The 23638-nt window shown below is 43.7% G+C and overlaps 1 protein-coding gene across 2 annotated transcripts in view; it reads left to right on the top strand.

The window, feature by feature from the left end:
- C5H7orf57 (chromosome 5 C7orf57 homolog) overlaps positions 1–23638 on the top strand; it is a 171179-nt gene that overhangs the window by 123910 nt on the left and 23631 nt on the right. For both annotated transcript variants that reach the window (XM_056520260.1, XM_056520259.1), the window contains exons 6-7: positions 11067–11179; positions 13079–13193. In XM_056520260.1, the coding sequence (XP_056376235.1) occupies positions 11067–11179; positions 13079–13193 (228 nt within the window). The remainder of the gene's footprint in view (positions 1–11066; positions 11180–13078; positions 13194–23638) is intronic.

Here is a 23638-nt window from a genome sequence, read left to right as displayed (position 1 = left end):
AGAAATACCCCACAAATGACCCCATTATAAAAACTGCGCCCCCCAAAGTATTCAAAATGACATTCAGTCAGCGTTTTAACCCTTTAGGTGTTTCACAGGAATAGAAGCAAAGTGAAGGAGAAAATTCACAATCTTCATTTTTTACACTCGCATGTTCTTGTAGACCCAATTTTTTAATTTTTACAAGGGGTAAAAGGAGAAAATGTATACTTATGTTTGTAGCCCAATTTCTCTTGAGTAAGCACATACCTCATATGTCTATGTAAAGTGTTCGGCGGGCGCAGTAGAGGGCTCAGAAGCGAAGGAGCGACAAGAGGATTTTGGAGAGTACGTTTTTCTGAAATGGTTTTTGGGGGGCATGTGGCAGTTAAGAAGCCCCTATGGTGCCAGAACAGCAAAAAACCCTCACATGACATACCATTTTGGAAACTAGACCCCTTGAGGAACGTAACAAGGAATAAAGTGAGCCTTAATACCCCACAGGTGTTTCACTACTTTTGCATATGTAAAACAAAATTTTTTTTTCACAAAAATGTGTTTCCCCCCAAATTTCACATTTTTCCAAGGGTTAATAGAAGAAATACCCCCCAATATTTGTAACCCCTTCTCTTCTGAGTATGGAGGTACCCCATCAGTTGACCTGAAGTACACTACAGGCGTACTACAATGCTCAGAAGAGAAGGAGTCATATTTGGCTTTTTGAGAGCAAATTTTGCTCGGGGGGCATGTCGCATTTAGGAAGCCCCTATATATAAAGTGAGCCTTAATACCCCACAGGTGTTTCACGACTTTTGCATATGTAAAAAGAAAAAAAAAGTTTTCACTAAAATGTGTTTCCCCAGAACAGCAAAAAAAAAAAAAAACACATGGCATACTATTTTGGAAACTAGACCCCTTGAGGAACGTAACAAGGGGTAAAGTGAGCATTTGCCCCCCACTGGTGACAGATCTTTGGAACATTGGGCTGTACAAGTTTTCATTTTCATGGACCACTGTTCCAAAGATCCGTCAGACACCTGTGGGGGGTAAATTCTCACTGCACCCCTCATTACATTCCGTGAGGGGTGTCGTTTCCGAAATGGGGTCACATGTGGGGTTTTAGTTTTTTTTGCGTTTGTCAAAACCGCTGTAACAATCAGCCACCCCTGTGCAAATCACCGCAAATGTACATGGTGCACTCTCCCTTCTGGGCCTTGTTGTGCGCCCCCAGAGCACTTTGCGCCCACCTATGGGGTATCTCCGTAGTCGGGAGAAATTGCGTTACAAATTTTGGGGGGGCTTTTTTCCCTTTTACCTCTTGTGAAAATGTAAAGTATAGGGCAACATCAGCATGTCAGTGTAAAAAATTTAATTTTTTTACACTAACATTCTGGTGTAGACCCCAACATTTCATTTTCATGAAGTGTTAAAGAAGAAAAAGCCCCCCAAACCTTAACGCAATTTCTTCCGATTACGGCGATACCCCATATGTGGCCCTAAACTGTTGCCCTGAAATACGACAGGGCTCCAAAGTGAAAGCGCCATGTACATTTGAGGCCTAAATTAGGGATTTGCATAGGGGTATTCTACGCCAGTGATTCCCAAACAGGGTGCCTCCCGCTGTTGCAAAACTCCCAGCATGCGTGGACAGTCAACGGCTGTCCGGCAATACTGGGAGTTGTTGTTTTTCAACAGCTGGAGGCTCTGCTTTGGAAACATTGGTGTACCGGACGTTCTTATTGGGGGAGGGGGGCTGTGTAGGGGTATGTGTATATGTAGTGTTTTTAACTTTTTATTTTCTGTTAGTGTAGTGTAGTGTAGTGTTTTTAGGGTACAGTCACACAGGCGGGGGATTACAGCGAGTTTCCCAGCGCAAAATTTGCTGCATCTCAAACTTGCAGCGAGAAACCCACTGTAAAACCCTCGCCCATGTGAATGTACCCTGTACATTCACAGGGGGGGGGGTGCACCAGCTGTTGCAAAACCACAACTCCCAGCATGCATGGTCTGTTAGTGCATGCTGGGAGTTATAGTTTTGCAACAGCTGGAGGCACACAGGTTAGGAAACACTGAGTTAGAAACAGACAATGTTTCCCAAGCAGTGTGTCTCCAGTTGTTGCAAAACTACAACTCCCAGCATGCCCAGACAACTGAAGGGCATGCTGGGAGATGTAGTTCGGCAACATCAGAAGGGCCAGATGTTGCTGAACTAAAACTCCCAGCATGCCTGGACAGTCAGTGCATGCTGGGAGTTGTAGTTTTGCAACAGCTTGAAGAGCACAGATTGGAGACCATTATACAATGGTCTCCAAACTGGGGCCCTCCAGATGTTGCAAAACTACAACTCCCAGCATGCCCAGACAGCCAAAGGCTGTCTAGGCATGCTGGGAATTGTAGTTTTCAGACTCCTAGAAGCAGCAGTGAAGATCTTCACTGCTGCCTCTGAGGACCATATACTTACCTGCCGGTCCCGTCGCTGCTCGTCCACCACGTGGCCGGTCCCGCCGCTGCTCCTCGGTCCCGCCGCTGCTCCAGGTAAGGCCGCGGTCCCCACGTGTTCCCCTCTTATGCCGCAGGTCCCCGCGAGCCCCCGCAGCCATCGTCCCCCGTTCTGCCCGACTTCCAGGGGGATCTGAACTTTCACCACAGGTCACTGTGATTGGTCCACAGGGACCAATCACAGTGATCGCTGACCAGGACCATCAATGGATGGTCCTGGGGGTGAAGCAGAAGTTGTCCCCTGCTGCGCATCGCCGGGTTAACTGAATGTCATTTATAAACGTCGGGATGCGCGAACGCACTGCACAACCCGGCGTTTATATATGACATTCTGCTGGAAGGGGTTAATGTTATATTTTAATATACAAAAAAAAAAAGGTTGCAGCAGCACTCCAAAAATGGAGGCACTTAGCGCACTTTTTGATCTAAATGTGTCCCCCATCCACCACGCAGAGGTTGCCTCACTTCGGATGTTACCAGGGGCGTTGGTAGGTCACGTCCCTAACCACACCACTGTCACGATCCTAACCACACCCTCATTTACACCCAATCGCGCAGGGTATACCAGTATACAAGGAGAATTATCACCATACGAATTACCGCCATACTGTTAGTGACCATATGTAACCAAAATTAAGACCAATATTACCAATAATACCAGTACAAAAAAAACTAAACTTCTCAGCATCTCCAAATAAATGCAACACCTTCACAGGTGCACACTGCCATTAGGAACAAATAATACCGCCATACAATGACCACCCCCACCATTACCACTGACTAATAACACTATATATGTAAGAATCACCGCAGACGGCAGGTACCCAGGGAGTAGATGATCCGTAAAACCACGGTAGTCTGGAACTGGTGAAGTAGTAGATCTGATGGACCTGTGTGGCAGATGACGCGGGCCGTGTCAGGGAGCGGAGTCTACGGTGCCGCTGGTTTTCACCAGACCCCTCCGCAAGGCGGGTTGGGCTTGCTGCTGCAGGTGACACCCAGGTCGCTACCCTGGCACGACTCGACCACACAGGCAGCTGAGGTGAAGCGTGGTACTAAAGGAATAGGCAGGACGTAGTCAGGCAGGCTAGAGGTCAGGGCAGGCGGCACGGGAGCGTAGTCAGTGGGGTAGCAGAAGGTCAGTAGGCTGGCGGCTAGAATCATGGTCGGGTCACGGAATACAAAGGACTGGTACACGGCAAGAAATAGCAAGAACTGCTTTCTCCAAGGCGCAAGGCAAACAAAGATCCGGCAGGGGTACAAGGGAGGAACAAAAACTTATAAGAAAGGTGCAGGTGCGAACATTAATTACGGGCGCACTGGCCTTTTAAATTTCAAAGCTCCGGCGCGTGCGCTAGGAGGCGGGGGCGCGCACGTCGGAGCTGAAGGACAGAGGCCAGTGACGGAGGTGAGTGACGTGCTGGGACTCGCTTGCAGGCACATCCCGCGATGCGAATTCCAGCCCCGCTGGGAGCTGACACACGGGGGGAAGATGCGCTCTCGGCCGGGATGTTCGGCCGGTGCGCCACATGTTACAGTACCCCTCCCCCCTTTGGTCTCCCCCTCTTCTTGTGAGACAAAAATTTTTGGAGGAGATTACGGTCCAAGATGTTTTCCTCGGGCTCCCAGGACCTCTCCTCAGGACCAAAACCCCTCCAATCGACCAAAAAATATTTTTTGCCACGTACAATTTTAGAGGCCAGGATTTCTTTATCTTGAAAAATATCAGAGGAACCGGAGACAGTTGGAGCGGAATTTTTTCTTTGAGAATAACGGTTGATAACCAGAGGTTTGAGGAGAGAAACATGAAAGGAGTTAGGAATGCGTAAAGAAGGTGGCAAGCGGAGTTTGTATAAAAATGGATTGATTTTTTTGGAATACCTCGAACGGACCCAGGAAACGAGGACCAAGTTTGTAACTTGGGATTTAAAACAGGATAAATGTAGAAGATAACCAAACTTTATCACCCGGAGAGAAGGATGGAGGAGATCTTTTTTTTGTCTGCCTGAGTCTTCATTCGGGAGTCTTCATGCCAGAGATAAAGATTGCCGAGTCTGTCGCCAAATGGAGGAGAAATCTCTGACAAGTTCATCTACAGCAGGGAGACTGGAAGAGACTGGGACCGGAAGAGGAGACCTGGGATGATGACCAAAAACAATAAAAAACTGAGATGTCTTTGTGGACTCAGAGTCTTTCTGATTGTAGGATAATTCGGCCCAGGGAAGAAGATCTACCCAGTTGTCCTGACGAGCAGACACAAAATAGCGTAAATAAGTCTCCAAAATTTGATTTACCCTTTCCACCTGACCATTGGACTGGGGGTGGTAGGCACAGGAGAAATACAAACTGATGCCAAGACAGGAACAGAGGGCTCGCCAGAATTTGGACACAAACTGTACTCCGAGACAATGTTTTCTGGAAGACCATGTAGACGGAAGATATGAAGTAAGAAGTGCTTAGCCAGTTGTGGAGCTGATGGGAGCCCGGGGAGAGGAATGAAATGAGCCATTTAAGAAAACCGGTCTACCACAACCCAGATGACTGTGTTATTATGTGATGGTGGAAGGTCGGTAATAAAATCCATGGCGATGTGAGTACATGGAATCTCAGGAATGGGCAACGGCTGCAAAAGTCCTGCAGGTCTCAGTCGGGAGGTCTTGTCTCGAGCACAAGTGGTACAGGAATGCACAAATTTAGAGATATCGTGTTCCAGACGTGGCCACCAATAGTGTCGGGAGATAAGAAGTGTCTTGTGTACTCCAGGATGGCCAGCCAATAAGGAAGAATGACCCCAGTTTAGAACTTTGATTTCTGCAGCTCCTGCCAATCTTCTACAGCAGCCTCCTGGTAAAACTTTTGTACCTGTCAGATTGAGACGCAGACGATCAGGAGGGATAATATGTCTTGGAGTAGGATCCAAACCTACAACATCAGAAGATCTGGAGAGGGCATCAGCTCTGATATTCTTAGGAGCTGGACGGAAATGAATTAATAAATTAAATCGGGAGAAGAACAAAGACCACCTTGCCTGGAGGTACAGAAGATTCTTGTGATCAGAATAAATACTAATCGAATAGGGAGATCCTTCCAACAGATGTCCCTACTCCTCTAAGGTGAGCTTTATAGCATGCAGTTCACGATCTCCGATGGAGTAGTTTCTGGCTAGAAGATTTTATAAAAGAACCCACAGGTCACATTTTTTCCCTTGGCACTTTTCTGGGTAAGAATGGCGCCTGCTCCAATGGAGGAAGCATCAACTTCCAAGGAAAAATATTTACCCGGATTCGGTCTTGATAGCACAGGAGCTGAAGCAAAAGCAGACTAAGCTGGAGAAAGCTTACTCGGCCTCAGGAGGCCACAACTTCGGGTTAGCGCCCTTCTTAGTGAGAGCTACAATGGGAGCAACCACAGAAGAAAAATGTGGGATGAACTGACGATAGTAGTTTGCATATCCCAGGAAATGTTGAATAGCCCGTAGACTGGTAGGGCAAGGCCAATCCAAAACTGCAGACAATTTTATTGGATCCATTTGCAGTCCTTGATGAGAGACAATGTATCCTAGAAAAGGAGGACTGGATTTATCAAAGAGGCATTTCTCCAGTTTGGCATAGAGATGATTCCTCCGAAGGCGTCGTAGGACCAGACGAACATGAGTACGATGCTCCTCCAAAATGGAAAAATAAATCAGTATGTCATCCAGATAAACGACTACACAGGTATAGAGGTAAGGGCAGGCGGCACGGGAGCATAGTCAGTGGGGTAGCAGAAGGTCAGTACGCTGGGGGCTAGAATCACGGTCGGGTCACGGAATAAAAAGGACTGATACATGGCAAGGAATAACCAGAACTGCTTTCTCTAAGCCACAAGGCAAACAAAAAGATCCGGCAGGGGTACAAGGGAGGAGCAAAAACGTATAAGAAAGGTGCAGCTGCGACCATTAATTAAGGGCGCACTGGCCATTTAAATTTCAAAGCTCCGGCGCGCGCGCTAGGAGGTGGGGGCACGCACGTCGGAGCTGAAGGACAGAAGCCGGTGACGGAGGTGAGTGACGGGCACGGACTCTCATGGGGGCGCGTTCTGAGATGCGAATCCCAGCCCCGCTGGGAGCTGACACACTGGGGGAGATGCGCTCACGGCCGGCATGTCCGGCCGGAATGCCGCACGTTACAATATATTTGTTACTGAATAAAATAAACTATACAAAAGACCATATTGCCAAATACATTCACCATACAGAGGTATATACCAGCTGTTCATGGGCTCTGTATACCATATAAGTGATTATATACAGGACCATATAAAGTTGGTGGGCAGCAAAATATACTAAAGCAAATCTACATGTGTGAACGTAGACATAAAATTACACTCTTTCTTGGCAGGAAGCTCTGCTGCTCCCAAAAGAGTTAATTCAGGAAGAAACAGCTGGTTTTAACATTGTGCAAAGTAGGAGGGTAAATTATGACATCACAATTAATGTTACAGTTTGTTTGGTTATTCAAATATTGCGTTAGCATATCTAGTATCCATTAATTTCTTGGAAAAAGTTTTCTGCTTATCAGATGTTTAGTCTTTCTTATTCCCACATGGAGGCGTCTCAGGGCCTCTGTTTGGAGTCACGAGCAGATAAGATTCTGAGTATATAGGTTGAAGGATAAAACTATGCGTCATTCTATATGCTGATAAGTCATTTATCTTGCAAAAACTTCCAGCTTGAGATTTCTCCATCTTTCCACGAAGTCCAATGTTTAGATGTTCTGTATTCAGAGTCTACATCCCAAGGTTAATCTTAGTTACAGGCAAAGCGATAAGATGAAATGTTTTGTATTAAGAAAAACAAAAATTCTTCTACAATATTGAGCATTATCATATAGCATTCTGATGTATCTGGGTTAAAGGGTAAGGAAACAGATATTTTCCCAGCAGCAATGGCATATTAATATTAGTATATTGATCAGTCATTAGAAAAATAAGTGTCATCCCTATCACCAGTCCTAGGGAACAGTCCCTGTTACTATAGAGTCCCTGAATATTAAATAGGGGTCTTTCTATTACATTACTTAATTCCTTTAGAACACAGGATCCCCCACATTATGCTGCCTAATGTGGGGAATCTATGCTGCCTAGGTAGCACTTTCCCCACATTAGGCAGCATAGATTCCCCACATTAGGCAGCATAGATTCCCCACATTAGGCAGCAGTTTCCCCACATGAGGTAGCACAGATTTCCCACATTAGGTAGCACAGACAGACACAAACACAGACACACTCACCTGGCAGTGCTTCTTTTCTCGGGTGGCGGCCTGATGAGTGACGCAGGTGCGCAGGTCGGCGGAGGAACGTCACATGTGCAAAGTCCCTTGCCAGTTCTGGGCTGGCTGGCAGGCTCACTGTCTTAAATAGCCAGCACAACTACCTAATACACGTGTGCACACTGCTGGGGCAAATACAAAGTATACAAAAAAGAAGGTTGCAGCAGCACTTTTTGATCAAAATGATTTGCAGCATTTTAGAGGCCGCAATCAACTTTGATGCTGGTGGCTAAATGGTTAATACCGGACATCGGCCCGATTGGCGATGTCCGTCATTAGCCAAGGTCCCGGCTGCTGATCACAGCCCGGATCAACTGACTATGTCACGCGCTCAGCTCTTGAACATGCTTCATAGTACCAGAGCAGGACAAGGGCATACATTGACGCTCTGAGTCTTTAACCCCTTGCTGCAAAACGCCGTTTATAAGCACCACTGCTGCAAGGCAGGGTAATGAAGCGATCTCAGGAGCACGGTCCCAGCTGCTATCAGCAGCCAGGACCTGGGCTAATGCCAGACATGGCCGTTCAGGCAGATGACCGGCATGAACTCTTTAGACGCGGCGAGTTGATCACCGCATCTAAAGTGATAGCTTCCTGGCAGCTCAGTCAGGCTGATTGGGACAATCTCAGTGAAAACGCGATGTCCCGATCAGCTAGGACGCATCAGTAGGGTGCATTACCTGCCTCCTGCGTGTCCAATCAGCGATTGATTGCTTCAAGTCTGAAATCCAGGCTTGAGCAATCGCCCGCGGATAACACTGATCAGTCCAATGCAGTGCAATCAGTGCAATGCAATGGCATTGATCAGTGTATTGAATCAATGTACTGCATGTTATAGTCCCCTATGGGGGCTACAACATTGTAAAAAAAGATGATTGAACCCCTTCCCTAATAAAAGTGTGAATCGCCCCCCTTTTCCCATTTAAAAAAAAAACCTGTGTAAATAAAAATAAACATGTGGTATAACTATAAAAATGTATCGTTCATTTAAATGCACGGTCAATGGCGTATAGCGTATTTTTGGTCATTTTTTATACCATATAAAAAGGGATGAAAAAGTCCGATCACGCCCTCTCCCATAGACTTGCTATGAGTGGACCGGGCGTGACATCACACGGGGGCGGAATCGTGATGTCACGAACTTCCATTCCCGTGGTCGGGACCAGATCCTCCAGCGCTTCCGGACCAGAAACATGTGGTTGCCGCATGCTATATTGCGGTGTTCCCTTCGGCGGGACCCCTGCGGTCAGACATCTTATCCCCTATCCTTTGGATAGGGGATAAGATGTCTAGGGCTGGAGTACCCCACGGTCAATGGTGTATAGCATATTTTTGGTCACTTTTTATACCATATAAAAATGAATAAAAAGCAATGAAAAAGTCCGATCACGCCCTCTCCCATAGACTTGCATTGAGGGGACGGGGCGTGACGTCACAAACTTACCTTCCCGTGGTCGGGACCCAGACCCTCCAGCACTTCCGGACCAGAAACAGGTGGGTGCCGCATGCTATATTGTGGGGGTCCCCAGCGGCTGGACCCCCGGGATCAGACATCTTATCCCCTATGCTTTGGATAGGGGATAAGATATCTAGGGGTGGAGTAACCCTTTAAGTACTAATCTTACTCCCAGCATTAAACAGACTGTTCCATGCTAAGAGCTGTAGTACCTGCGCTAAGGACAGATCGCCCCGGGTGTTACTCCTGACACCCGTTGTGACAGCCCTTTCTATTGCTGAGATGCGGAGTGGCTCTCTGCTTTGCTACACATCCATGTTCTGTACTCCAGCCAGTGATGTGAATTGAAATTCACATCACTGATTCATATTTGCTGCTCAGAGTGGGGATTGGCCAGATGGTGCAGGCCAGTCACCGCTCTGAGCTGCATATCTGAATCGGTGATCAGGATGGGGAGTGCAGCAGAGAGCCACAATCTAAAGAACGATCGCAACAAGAGTGACACCTGTGGCGATCTGTCCCTTACTGCCAATAATGCAGGTACTACTGCTCCCAACATGGATCATACTCTGCTCCATGCTGGGAACTGTAGTACTTGCATTAATAGACATATTCTCAGTGGGTGTCACTCCTGATCGTCCTCTCCTGACACCCGTTTCGATCGTCCTTTATCATCTATAGAAACCAGCGGCCCGCCGCACTTCTCTGCTCCCCTGCCTGACACTGTACTGTGATGTGATGTGAAGTTCTCTTCACATCACAGATTAAAATGGTGCCGGCCAATCACAACTTTCAGTGGCATATATGAATCTGTGATGTGAAGAGAACTTCACATCACAGAGGAGTACAGTGTCTGGCAGGGATTGTCTCTTAGTGCAGGTACTACAGCTCCCAGCATGGAACAGGCTGTTCCATGCTGGGAGTAGTAGTAGTAGTACCTAAATAAGGTCGGAAAAATACAGAATACATTTGAAAAGCTGTAAAAATGACACACACTTTATACAACACATAATTAAAATAAAAGTTTCACAAAATTAATTTTAAAAAAATATATTATTTTTTACAATTACATGGCCCCTTTATCCATTTTTAATTTTGCCGGCTACATTTTTACGTGCTTGCCTGGTCCCTGATTGAAAATTAATAAAAATTTTGTTCGAAAATATATAAATTTTGTTCCCTACATTTTTTTTTCCATCCTAACTGTATCTTTTTCTTTTCTTTTTTAATGGTAGCCTACGAAATGTATTTAAAAAAAACGCTAACTCAATCCATTTTGTGGATCTCTAAAGTCAAAATAAGAATAAAAAACCCCTGCAAAAACGTCAATGTTAAAACCCACATGGCTTCTACATGGCTTTTACTCCCATAGACTTCTATAGTAGAAAAACGGCAAGATTTTCCTGGAAAAATGAGAAATTCTCAACATGAGGTTGTTTTTCAAAATCTGCCAGGGAGCCCCACATTGGAAAATAAATGGCGAAAGGATAAAAAAAATGGCAAACTGAAATACTCCAAGTGGATACAGCATTTTGCAGTTCCCTATTGATTAGCAGCTAAACTCTGACCTGGCTGTGTACATCAGCTGCTGTCCCACAGGATCACAGGGCCCAAAGAAGATCCCCTTTTTGAGCAGCTTAAAATCAGTACCCCCCCCCCAGTCTATTGTGGCTACTGGCATAATGCTGCCATCTTCCAAAGAACTCTTGACAAGATGCCTAGAAACTTCTGAATACTGTTTGTAATACACTGTGCTATTGTGTTTGGGTTGCCATAGTTTCAGGTGTATATGTGCATATATTTATATATTTATTTTTAAACAGGTTAAGCTGCCAGCAATAAATCCAAAATTTATGAACGATAACACAGTAACTGCATCTGAAAAAGGACCTCCAAAGGGTGAAAAGCTTGGAAAGAAATGTTTCTTTCCACCTATGTAAGTATAGAAGGGGTACTAAAAAAATGTTTCAAATCAATTGGTGGCAGAAAATTAAACAGATTTGTAAATGACTTCCGTAAAAAAAATGTAAACTGTGCATGTTGCTAGTTTTCTCAAATTTTATGTCCACACGGCTTCTACAGAACACATGTTTCACCTGTACAAGCCATAAAGCCTAAAATCTAACCTAATACAAGTTAGTGAGACGAGCATAGTCAGTTTGGGTTACGTTGCAGTTTGGTAATCAGACAGTAACTCGTGTAGGTGTGATATATTGACCACCTGGCCAAGTTAAAGAATTAGATGATCTACTAGTTGAAGAAATAGCTAAAATGACAATGAAAGGAGAAGTTAACATATGGGAGAAATTAACCCCTTAAGGACGCAGGATTTTTCAGTTTTTGCATTTACGTTTTTTCCTCCTTACCTTTTAAAAATCATGACCCTTTCAATTTTCCACCTAAAAATCCATATCATGGCTTATTTTTTGTGTCACCAATTCTACTTTGCAGTGACATTAGTCATTTTACCCAAAAATCCACGGCGAAACGGAAAAAAAATCATTGTGCGACAAAATCGAAGAAAAAATGCCATTTTGTAACTTTTGGGAGCTTCCGTTTCTACGCAGTGCATATTTCGGTAAAAATTACACCTTATCATTATTCTGTAGGTCCATACGGATAAAATGATACCCTACTTATATAGGTTTCATTTTGTCATACTTCTGGAAAAAATCATATCTACATGCAGGAAAATGTATATGTTTAAAAATGTCCACTGTACAGGGCGGTATGAGGGCTCATTTTTTGCGCCGTGATCTGAAGGTTTTATAGGTACCACTTTTGTTTTAATCGGACTTTTTGATCACTTTTTATTCATTTTTTAATTGTTTAAAAAGTGACCAAAAATAAGCTTTTTTTGGACTTTGGAATTTTTTTACGTGTACGCCATTGAACGTGCGGTTTAATTAACGATATAATTTTATAGTTTGGACATTTACGCACACGGCGATACCACATATGTTTATTTTTATTTACAGTTTTATTTTTTTATGGGAAAAGTGGGGTGATTCAAACTTTTATTAGGGAAGGGGTTAAATGATCTTTATTAACCCTTTTTTTTTTTTACAGTGTTATATCTCCCATAGGGACCTATAACACTGCACACACTGATCTTTTACACAGATCACTGGCGTGTATTAACACGCCTGTGATCAGTGTTATAGGCGCTTGACTGCTTCTGCCTGGATCTCAGGGACGGAGCAGTCATTCGCCGATCGGACACTGAGGAGGCAGGTAAGGGCCCTCCCAGTGTCCTGTAAGCTGTTCAGGACGCCGTGGCTGTCCCGAACAGCCCGACTGAGCAGCCGGGATACTTTCACTTTCGCTTCAGAGGCGGCGCTCAGCTTTGATCGCCGCGTCTGAAGGGTTAATACAGGGCATCACCGCGATCGGTGATGTCCTGTATTAGCCGGGGGTCCCGGCTGTTGTTGGCCGCCGAGACCGACCCGATATGACGCGGCATATCGCGGGAGCCGGCGTAGGACGTAAATATATGTCCTTCGTCGTTAAGGGGTTAAACATGCATGGGATAAGTAGAATGCTATCCTTCATATAAGATAAGGCCAGGGACTATTGATAGGAATCAGATTATTGGGCAGACTAGATGGGCCAAATTGTTCTTATCTGCCGACACATTCTATGTTTCTATGTAAAGCACATCACAAAATCGTGTTACAATGTGTACAGTTTGTCACCTGAGCAGAAGGGAAAACACCCTAGAAAAAGGAAATCACATGCCAAATGTTACATTTTTTAGGAACTAAGACACATGTGAGAACAGGATATGTAAAATTATATACATTATCCTGCAATTTTCTTCTTATTCATTCCGCAGGCCATGCAATAGCAACGACTCTGTTAACTTTGGTAAATTGCTTAGCAATGGATATGGAGAGGAATGGTATCGTCAGAACGATGAGCAAGATAAGAAGCCTGTACAGAAGGCCAAGGTAGATCAGAGTATGAAATGTGATTTCTTTGTTTTTATTTTAAGCCATTTTAACATTCCGGACAATTCTTTGGGAGAGGTGCTTATGAAAAAAAAAAGTTTAAACCTGGCTGTTCTTTCGTCACCTTGATATGTACCAGTTATGAGGTATGCAATACTATGTTTGCCTCATTTGTCCCATGTGAGACATCCATACGGTGAAACCTCTTTGGTTTCACAAACTGTTATGTTCTTAACCCCTTCCCTCTTTGGCAATGTTTCATTTTTGCACTTTTGTTTTTTCCTCCCCACCTTCTAATAATCAGAACACTTTTAATTTTCCACCTAAAAATCCATATGAGGGCTTATTCTTTTCGCCAACAATTTAACTTTGTAATACTATTAATAATCTCACCACAAAATCTACTGCGAAACTATAAAAAAATTATTTGTGGGGCAAAATAAAAAAAAATAAAAAATAGCCATTTTGTAATTTTTAGCGGCTTCCAATTCTACGCAGTGCAGTGTTTGCACCCAATATTTATTTTATAGGTCCATACAGTCACAAGGATACCCAATTTATATACGGTAGGTTTCATTTTATTTTACAACTAAAAAAAAATTATGACTAAATGCACCTAAATTAATACGTTGAAAAATGTCCTCTTCTGACCCCTATAACTTATTTTTTTTCGGTATGGGGGCTCATTTTTTGCGCCGTCATCTGAAGTTTTTATCGGTACCATTTTTGTTTTGTTCTGACATTTTGATCACTTTTTATTCATTTTTTTTATGGTATAAAAAGTGACCAAAAATACGCTATTTTGACTTTGGAATTTTTTTTTACATGTACGCCATTGACCATGTGGTTTAATTAACAATATATTTTTATAGTTCGGACATTTACGCACATGGCGACACCACATATTTTTATTTACACAGTATTTTTTTTAAATGGGGGAAAAAGGGGGGTAATTCAAACTTATTAGGGGAGAGGTTAAATGATCTTTATTAAAGGGTACCTCTCCTCAAAAAAACTTTTGATATATTATAGATTAATGTATGCAAAATAACTTTACAATTGCATGTTATTAAAAAATATGCTTCTTTCTATTTAATTTTCCACTTTGAAGAAATGACCACTAGGGGTCTCCCTATCAGTCCTGGCAGCAAGCATTTCAGACTCATGCTGGAGTCCTAAACACTACGAGCTGCCAGTCTGCTTTGTTCACAAATCTAAAAGATATCAAAAGTTTATTTGATGAGAGGTACCCTTTAACTTTTTTTTCACACTTTTTTTTTTTTCAATGTTATAGCTCCCATAGGGGGCTATAACATTGCACACACTGATGTGAATACACTGATCACTATTATGCAGCAGCATAACACTGATCAGGATCTCAGGCACGAAGTAGTCATTCGGTGATCGGATGCGCAGGAGGCAGGTAGGGATCCTCCTCGCCTTCTGCAAGCTGTTCGGGATGCCGCAATTCACCGCGGCAATCACGAACAGCACCGCTGAGCTAACAGGTATTATTTACTTTCGTCAAGTTTATTAGCCTGATCGGCGTTGTCCGGCATTAGCCGTGGGTCCTGGTTGCCTATAGCAATCGGGACCCACCGGGTATGATGCACGCTCTCCTGCTAAGCACGCGTCATACCTCTGGAGCCGCAAATGGACGTGATTGGGCCTGTTGCCAAACAAAAAAAAGTAGATTGCATTATCATTAAAGTGTACTTCTTATATAATGGAGAAAATTACATTACAGTGATCCCTCAACTTACAATGGCCTTAGCATACAATAGTTTCCACATACAATGGTCTTTTCTGGACCATTTTAACTTGAAACCAGACTCAACATACAATGTTACTGACAGTCCAGATGTTCTGTAGTACTTTTATTTATCTGTGCCAGGGATAGCTGCTCCAGTTGGGGGGTGTCTCCATTTTACTTTTTTGCACACTCTGTGTACTATACAGGACCCTGAAGACGCTACTGTCCTCTACATAGACAGTGATTTAATGCTTCCAGCAGCTCTTTCTTACTTTTGTATGTAAGGACTTGCTTTATCTGTATTAGTTATCTACTTATTTTTCTTTAATCCTCACAGATTTTCAGGTTTCCATAGAGTTATGGTCTCAAACATACAATGGTTTCAACAAACAATGGTCGTGCTGGAAACTATTAATATTGAGGGACCACTGTATATGTATTTTTGTAGTATACATTGGTTAAAAAATTTGTACATTTTTGTCCCTGCAGCTATTGCCTGTATTTGGTCTCTGTAAGGAGACCAAATACAGGAAGTGTAGGTGGACAAACAGGGCTCTGCACACTAAGGCTCTATGACACGCTCCTAGCTCACACATCAGGATGATTGACAAACCAGGAGCCTGCACAGAGCCCTGCTTGTCCTGCCCTCACTTCCTGTATTTGGTCCCTCCACAGACACACAGGCAATAGCTGCACGGACAGCATTTTTCACCCAAAAATATACACATTTCTTAACAAATGTATTTTACAAGTATACATATAATGGTATTATCTACATGATTTAAAATGTTTTTGCTAAACGCAGGCACACTTTAACAACTTAAGGATGCAGGACGTACCTGTACGCCCTGCGCCTGCTCCCCTGCTATGACGCGGGGTCACGAGCTGGCCCCGCGTCATAGCGGGGTGGTCCCAGCGGCTGTCAACGGCCTGGACCCGTGTCTAGTGCCGGACATCACCAGTCGAGGTGGCAATCAAAGTTGATTGCGGCGTCTAAAATAAAATGAAAATAGCATTCACGGCAGCTCAGTCGGGCTGATAAAGATCACCGTGGTGTCCCGATCAGCTTACATTACGGCGGGAGGGGCCTAACCTTCCCCCTTGCTGTCCGATCCCATTTGCGATGCTCCAGCCTGGCTCACCAGGCTGGCACAATTGAGCACGGATAACATTAATCAATGCTATGCTATGGCATAGCATTGAACAGTGTATGCAATCAGAAAATTGCATGTAATAGTTCCCTATAGGGACAAAAAAAATTGTGTGAAAAAAAAAAAAAGTTAATAAATGTGAATTAACCCCTTCCATACTAAAAGTTTAAATCACCCCCCTCTTCCCAAATTCCAAATGAAAAAATATGTAGACATACAGTGGGTTTCAAAAGTTTGGGAACCCCAGGTAAACATTTGTATTAATGTGCATAAAGAAGCCAAGGAAAGATGGAAAAATCTCCAAAAGGCATCAAATTACAGATTAGACATTCTTATACTATGTCAACAAAAGTTTGATTTTATTTCCATCATTTACACTTTCAAAATAACAGAAAACAAAAAAATGGCATCTGCAAAAGTTTGGGCACCCTGCAGAGTTAATATCTTGTACTGCCCCCTTTGGCAAGTATTACAGCTTGTAAACGCTTTTTGTAGCCAGTCAAGAGTCTTTAAATTCTTGTATGAGGTATCTTTGCCCATTCTTCCTTACAAAAGTCTTCCAGTTCTTTGAGATTTCTGGGCTGTCTGTCATGCACTGCTCTTTTAAGGTCTATCCATAGATTTTCAATTATGTTGAGGTCAGGAGATTGTGAAGGCCATGGTAAAACCTTGGTTTACGCCTCTTGATGTAATCCCCCGTGGATTTTGAGGTGTGTTTAGGATCATTATCCATTTGTAGAAACCATCTTCTTTTTAACTTAAGCTTTTTCACAGATGGCATCAAGTTAGCATCCAAAATTTGCGGAAATTTTATTGAATGAATTTTTCCTTCTATTCGTGAGATCTTCCCTGAGGCTGCAATACAACCCCAAAGCATGATTGATCCACCCCCATGCTTAACAGTTGGACAGAGGTTCTTTTCATTAAATTCTGTTCCCCTTCTTCTCCAAACGTAACTTTGCTCATTCCGGCCAAAAAGTTCAATTTTAACCTTATCGGTCCACAAAACTTGTTTCCAAAATGCATCAGGCTTGTTTATATGTTCATTTGCAAAGTTCAAACGCTGATTTTTGTGGTGAGGACGTAGAAGAGGTTTTCTTCTGATGACTCTTCCATTTGTACAAGTATCTCTTTATAGTGGAATAGTGTACCACAACTCCAGTGTCTGCCAGATCTTTCTGGAGGGATTGTGCAGTCAAACATGGGTTTTGAATTGTTTTTCTCACAATCCTGCGATCTGTTCTGTCTGATATTTTTCTTGGTCTTCCAGATCTTGCTTTAACTTCCACTGTTCCTGATGACTGCCATTTCTTAATTACATTTCGAACAGAGGATATTGACATCTGAAAATGTTTTGCTATCTTCTTATAGCCTTCTCCAGCTTTGTGAGCATCAACTATTTTCAGTTTCAGATTTCTAGACGACTGCTTAGAAGGACCCATGGTGCTGATTGTTGGGGCAGGGTCAGATGAGTCTGGGCATTTAAAACCTTTGAAATTGACATCACCTGGTCTTCCCAGATGATGATTGAAAACAATCCATGACACTGGCAGGTCTCAGCTTTGCAAAGGGGGCAGTGCATGCTATAAATTCTGCAGGGTGCCCAAACTTTTGCAGATGCCATTTTTTTGTTATCTGTTATTTTGAAAGTGTAAATGATGGAAATAAAATCTAACTTTTGTTGACATATTTTAAGAATGTTTAACCCCTTAAGGACCAGGCCATTTTACACCTTAGGACCAGAGCGTTTTTTGAACATCTGACCACTGTCACTTTAAACATTATTAACTCTGGAATGCTTTTAGTTATCAATCTGATTCCAAGATTGTTTTTTCGTGACATATTCTACTTTAACATGGTGGTAAATTTTTGTCGATACTTGCATCCTTTCTTGGGGAAAAATCCCAAAATTTGATGAAAAAATTGAAAATTTAGCATTTTTCTAACTTTGAAGCTCTCTGCTTGTAAGGAAAATGGATATTCCAAATAAAAAAAAATTTTATTCACATTTCCAATATGTCTACTTTATGTTTGCATCGTAAAATTGGTGTGTGTTTATTTTTGGAAGACACCAGAGGGCTTCAAAGTTCAGCAGCAATTTTCCAATTTTTCACAAAATTTTCAAACTCACTATTTTTCAGGGACCAGTTCAGGTTTGAAGTGGATTTGAAGGGTCTTCATCTTAGAAATACCCCAGAAATTACCCCATTATAAAAACTGCACCCCCCCCAAAGTATTCAAAATTACATTCAGTCAGCGTTTTAACCCTTTAGGTGTTTCACAGGAATAGCAGCAAAGTGAAGGAGAAAATTCACAATCTTAATTTTTTACACTCGCATGTTCTTGTAGACCCAATTTTTGAATTTTTACAAGGGGTAAAAGGAGAAAATGTATACTTATATTTGTAGCCCAATTTCTCTCGAGTAAGCACATGCCTCATATGTCTATGTAAAGTGTTCGGCGGGCGCAGTAGAGGGCTCAGAAGCGAAGGAGCGACAAGGGGATTTTGGAGATTACGTTTTTCTGAAATGGTTTTTGGGGGGCATGTCGCATTTAGGAAGCCCCTATGGTGCCAGAACAGCAAAAAAAAAAAAAAAAACACATGGCATACCATTTTGGAAACTAGACCCCTTGAGGAACGTAACAAGGAATAAAGCGAGCCTTAATACCCCACAGGGGTTTCACGACTTTTGCATATGTAAAAAAAAACAAAAAAAAAATTTCCACTAAAATGTGTTTCCCCCCCAAATTTCAAATTTTTGCATGGGTTAATAGCAGAAAATACCCCCCCAAAATTTGTAACCCCATCTCTTCTGAGTATGGAAGTACCCCATAAGTGGACGTCAAATGCACTACGGGAGCGCTACAATGCTCAGAAGAGAAGGAGTCACATTTGCAAATTTTGCTGAAATGGGGGGGGGGGGGGGGGACATGTCGCATTTAGGAAGCCCCTATGGTGCCAGGACAGCAAAAAAAAAACACATGGCATACTATTTTGGAAATTGCACCCCTCAAGGAACATAACAAGGGGTACAGAGAGCCTTAACACCCCACATGTGTTTGATAAATATTCATGAAGTGGGATGTGAAAATGAAAATTTAGATTTTTTTTTTACACTAAAATGCTGGGGTTACCCCAAATTTTTCATTTTCACAAGTGGTAAAAGGAGAAAATGTCATTGTAAATGTGTAAATACATTTCTTTGGAGTAAGGACATACCTCAAGTCTGGGCGTAAACATCGTGCACACCGGTCTCAGGGGTGCCGGAGATCAGTCAGGGTCCTTGAGCTTTGGCTTTCTCCTATGGAGCCAGAACAGTGGGACATTACAAGGGGCATTACATGGGGTAAATAACTGGGGTACACTAAGTAACTAAAATGGGGTACAGTGGGACATAAAATTATAAAACAAATTGTGTTCCCAGAATGATGACCCAGAGCATAGCCAAAACAAAAAAATATGCCCGCCCCAAACCCTATGCTCTGAATCATCATTCTGGAATGTGATATGTGTGGCCATCCCTAACTTGTTGCCTCAAATGCGCACCCCGCTCAGGTGGAGAGAGAGCGCTGCGCATTTGAGGCAACATAGAAAGTCCCCGATGATAGTGACTCAGTGACCCATGACCCATTTTTTATTTAAAAAAAAATACCCCCAGAGGTCTTATCAGTTTTTTTTTGTTTGTTTTTTTAATTTAATATTTTTGGGGGCAATTTAGTGGTTTTATGGGGTTAAAACTTGGAATGTACTCTGGACTTGGTACATTTGGGTCAAATTGTGGAAAATTAAAATGAAGAGGGAAAATTTAGAACTCCATGGAAGTGTGATACTCTCTGAAGCAATCCTTAATGCAGAGGCCCGGATTATCTGGGCAAGTGTCACATTGTGTGGTGGTGTCCTTCCGAATCCCCCTCTTGTAACACACTCTGCATCTTTTCTGGGCTCGTCCCTTCTTTCCAGTGTGGGGGACCTCACCTGGAAAGTGTTGGCCTGGGACGATCCTGGCACCTATTACTTCAGTTCCTTGGGAAGTCTGGCCTGCTCTATCCTGGTGGCCAAAGATCAGGACCTTTAGGACTTCTTCTTGGAACTGGAGGAATGTCCCTGTGTTGCCAGCGTACTGGGACAGTACAAAAGAGTTGTACATGGCAACCTGTACCATGTAGACCGCAACTTTCTTGTACCATACCCGTGTTTTCCGCATGGCGTTATATGGCTTGAGGACTTGATCAGAAAGATCAACTCCCCCCATATACCGATTGTAGTCCAGAATACAATCGGGCTTGAGGACCGGTGTTGTGGTACCTCGCACAGGGACAGGTGAGCTGCCGTTGCCATGAATAGTGGTCAGCATATGGACATCCCTCTTATCCTTATACTTGACCAGGTTTTCATGGGCAAGGGCACGGGACTCACCCTTGGGAATAGGTGTCTTAACAAAATTTAGAGGGAGGCCTCTCTGGTTTTTCCGCACGGTCCCTCAAGCGGACGTGAATCTGGCGGCAAGGGATGTGAACATAGGGATGCTGGTATAAAAGTTGTCCACGTACACGTGGTAACCCTTATCCAGCAATAGGTGCACAAGCTCCCAAACTATTTTCCCGCTAACACCCAGAGTGGGGGAACAATCTGGGGGTTCAATACGGGAATCTCGTCCCTCATACACTCTAAACTTGAGAGTGTACCCGGAGGTACTCTCACAAAGTTTATAGAGCTTCACGCCATCCCGCGCCCGCTTCGAGGGAATATACTGGCGGAAGATGAGTCTCCCCTTAAAACTGATAAGAGACTCATCAATCGAGAGCTCCCTGGTGGGTACATAGGCCTCCAAAAATTTGGCCCCTAAGTGATCGATGACCGGCCTCACTTTGTAAAGCCGGTCATAGGCGGGATCACCTCGGGGTGGACATGCCGCATTATCTGCATAATGCAGGCATTTCCAAATGGCCTCGAACCGCCTCCGTGTCATGACCATACTGTAAAGTGGCGTCTGGTAGAGGATGTCCCCGCTCCAGTACTGTCTGACACTTGGTTTTTTGACCAGGCCCATATGCAGCAAGAGGCCCCAAAATGTCCTCATTTCTGCTGCATCAATGGCGCACCATTCATTGGACCTGGCCAAAAAAGAATCAGGGTGGTGGGCGATGAACTGCCTGGCATACAGATTCGTCTGCTCCACCATGTAATTGACAAAACGGTCACTGAAAAAATAACTGAAATAGTCAATTTCAGTGAATCCAGAATTGTCAATCCGGATTCTGGAGTCGCCAACAAACTCCGGAACCCGTGGCTGATAACCCTCTGGGGGTCTCCAGACAGGTTCACCGGAAGGGGGCTCCAGTAAACTTGTCTGGGGGGGTCGGACTCCTAGTCCTATCACCACTCGCACTAGTGCCGGCCACTGGGCCACTATCATGGGGGGTGCGTTGCCTCGCCTGGTGGCGTCTCCGCCGCCATGCAGGGGGCTCATCATCAGTACTAGATGATGAGGAGGACGATGAAGAACACAGAAATGTTGGATATTCATCGTCCTCACTGACAGATTCGGAGTCGGAGGCAAGAAAAGCGTATGCCTCCGCTACCGAAAATGCCCGGCGAGCCATCGCCTTTTTTCTACGGTGGCGGGGGGGGGGGAGGGTAGTGTGTGTGTGTGTGTGGGGGGGGGGGGTTTATGTACTGTGTGTGCTTGGTGTATTCTATATATAACGGTGTGTGATTAGAAATCACACACCGTTATATGGGGGGGGGGGGGGGGAAATGCTGCAGCCAAAAAAAAAAATGGGGGGGGGCTAATGCAGCGCCCTGAACCCCTAATAGGGCCCGGGTCACACTGAAAAACTGCAGAAGACCCGTGGGGACCTATTAGGGGGTCAGGGGGGGGAATTATTTTTTTTTTACTTTATTTTTTACTATTTACCCTACCTTTCCCTGGCTGTATGCTTTACCTGATCTATGGGGGGCTTCTTTTCTTCTCTGGGGGCTTCGATCTCGGCAGAGGGGGGGTCCCCGGCTTCCTCCAGCAGCTCTGACCGCTGACTGAACTCAGCCAGCCGCATGAGCTGCAGGAGGATGCTGTTAACTCCTCCCCTGCCTGTTGCTATTGGCTGGACGATCGTCCAGCCAATAGCAGCGATCCTGGGGGGGTGGCAAAATCGCCACCTCCCCATAGACACAGTGTGTGATAGGGGGTGTATCATACACCCCCGATCACCTTTTATCTCCGGGTCAGCGGGTCACACGTGACCCGCATAGCCGAAATAGCCGCAAATCGCATGTTTGAATTCTAATGACCCCCCTGGGCATTTGCAGGGGATGCCTGCTGAATGATTTCAGCAGGCATCCCGGTCCGATCCCCGCCCGGCGGGGACCAGAACTGTACGTCCTTGGTCCTTAAGACCCAGGGTGTCGGGACGTACCGTTACGTCATGGGTCCTGTAGGGGTTAATCTTTCATTTGATGCCTTTTGGAGATGTTTCCATCTTTCCTTGGTTTCTTTATGCACATTGAAGGGGTATTCTAGGCCAAAACTTTTTTTTATATATCAACTGGCTCCGGAAAGTGAAACAGATTTCTAAATTACTTCTATAAAAAAATCTTAATCCTTCCAATAGTTATTAGCTTCTGAAGTTGAGTTGTTGTTTTCTGTCTAACTGCTCTCTGATTACTCACGTCCCGGGAGCTGTGCAGTTCCTATGGGGATATTCTCCCATCATGCACAGCTCCCGGGACGTGTCATCATCATTGAGCAGTTAGACAGAAAACTTCAGAAGCTAATAACTATTGGAAGGATTAAGATTTTTTAATAGAAGTAATTTACAAATCTGTTTAACTTTCCGGAGCCAGTTGAGATATATATATAAGGTTTTGCCTGGAATACCCCTTTAATGCAAACTTTTACCTGGGGTACCCAAACTTTTGATCCCCACTGTAATAAAAATGTGTTATTGCCTCTTGTGTAAATGTCCGAATTATAAAAATATAACATTAATTAAACCACACGGTCAGTGGCGTATACGTAAAAAAATTCGAAAGTCCAAAATTGTGTTTTTGGTAATTTTGTATACCCTAAAAAAACTAATAAAAAGCGATCAAAAAGTCCCATTAAAACAAAAATGGTACCGACTACAGACCACGGTGCAAAAAATGAGCAGAGATTATGGAATTATATCATATCTGTATATGGAAAAATAAGAAAGTTATAGGGGCCAGAATATGACAATTTTAAACATTTAAAGAGTACCAGTCATCACAAAAACTTTTTAGATGTTGTTAATTAATGTATTAGAAACATTCTATTACCATGTCATAAAAAAAAATTTATATTTGTATTTTTATTTTTACTTTTAAGAACTGACCACTAGGGGTCTCTCTACATGTCCCGGCCGCAAGTTTCTCATAGAGTTCAGACTCATGCGAGTCCTAACTCTTAGTGCAGCCTGGACACTGACGAGCACAGTGCAGCTCCCTGCCTGTCAATCAGACAGCCAGGAGCAAGCGCTGTGCTTGCTGCATGATGCACCTCAGCTACTTTGAACACTGC

The sequence above is a fragment of the Hyla sarda genome, chromosome 5, assembly GCF_029499605.1.
Source record: "Hyla sarda isolate aHylSar1 chromosome 5, aHylSar1.hap1, whole genome shotgun sequence".
In the NCBI taxonomy this organism is placed as follows: domain Eukaryota; kingdom Metazoa; phylum Chordata; class Amphibia; order Anura; family Hylidae; genus Hyla; species Hyla sarda.
Note: the sequence above shows the minus strand (reverse complement) of the source record. Positions and strands in the feature narration are given on the sequence as shown.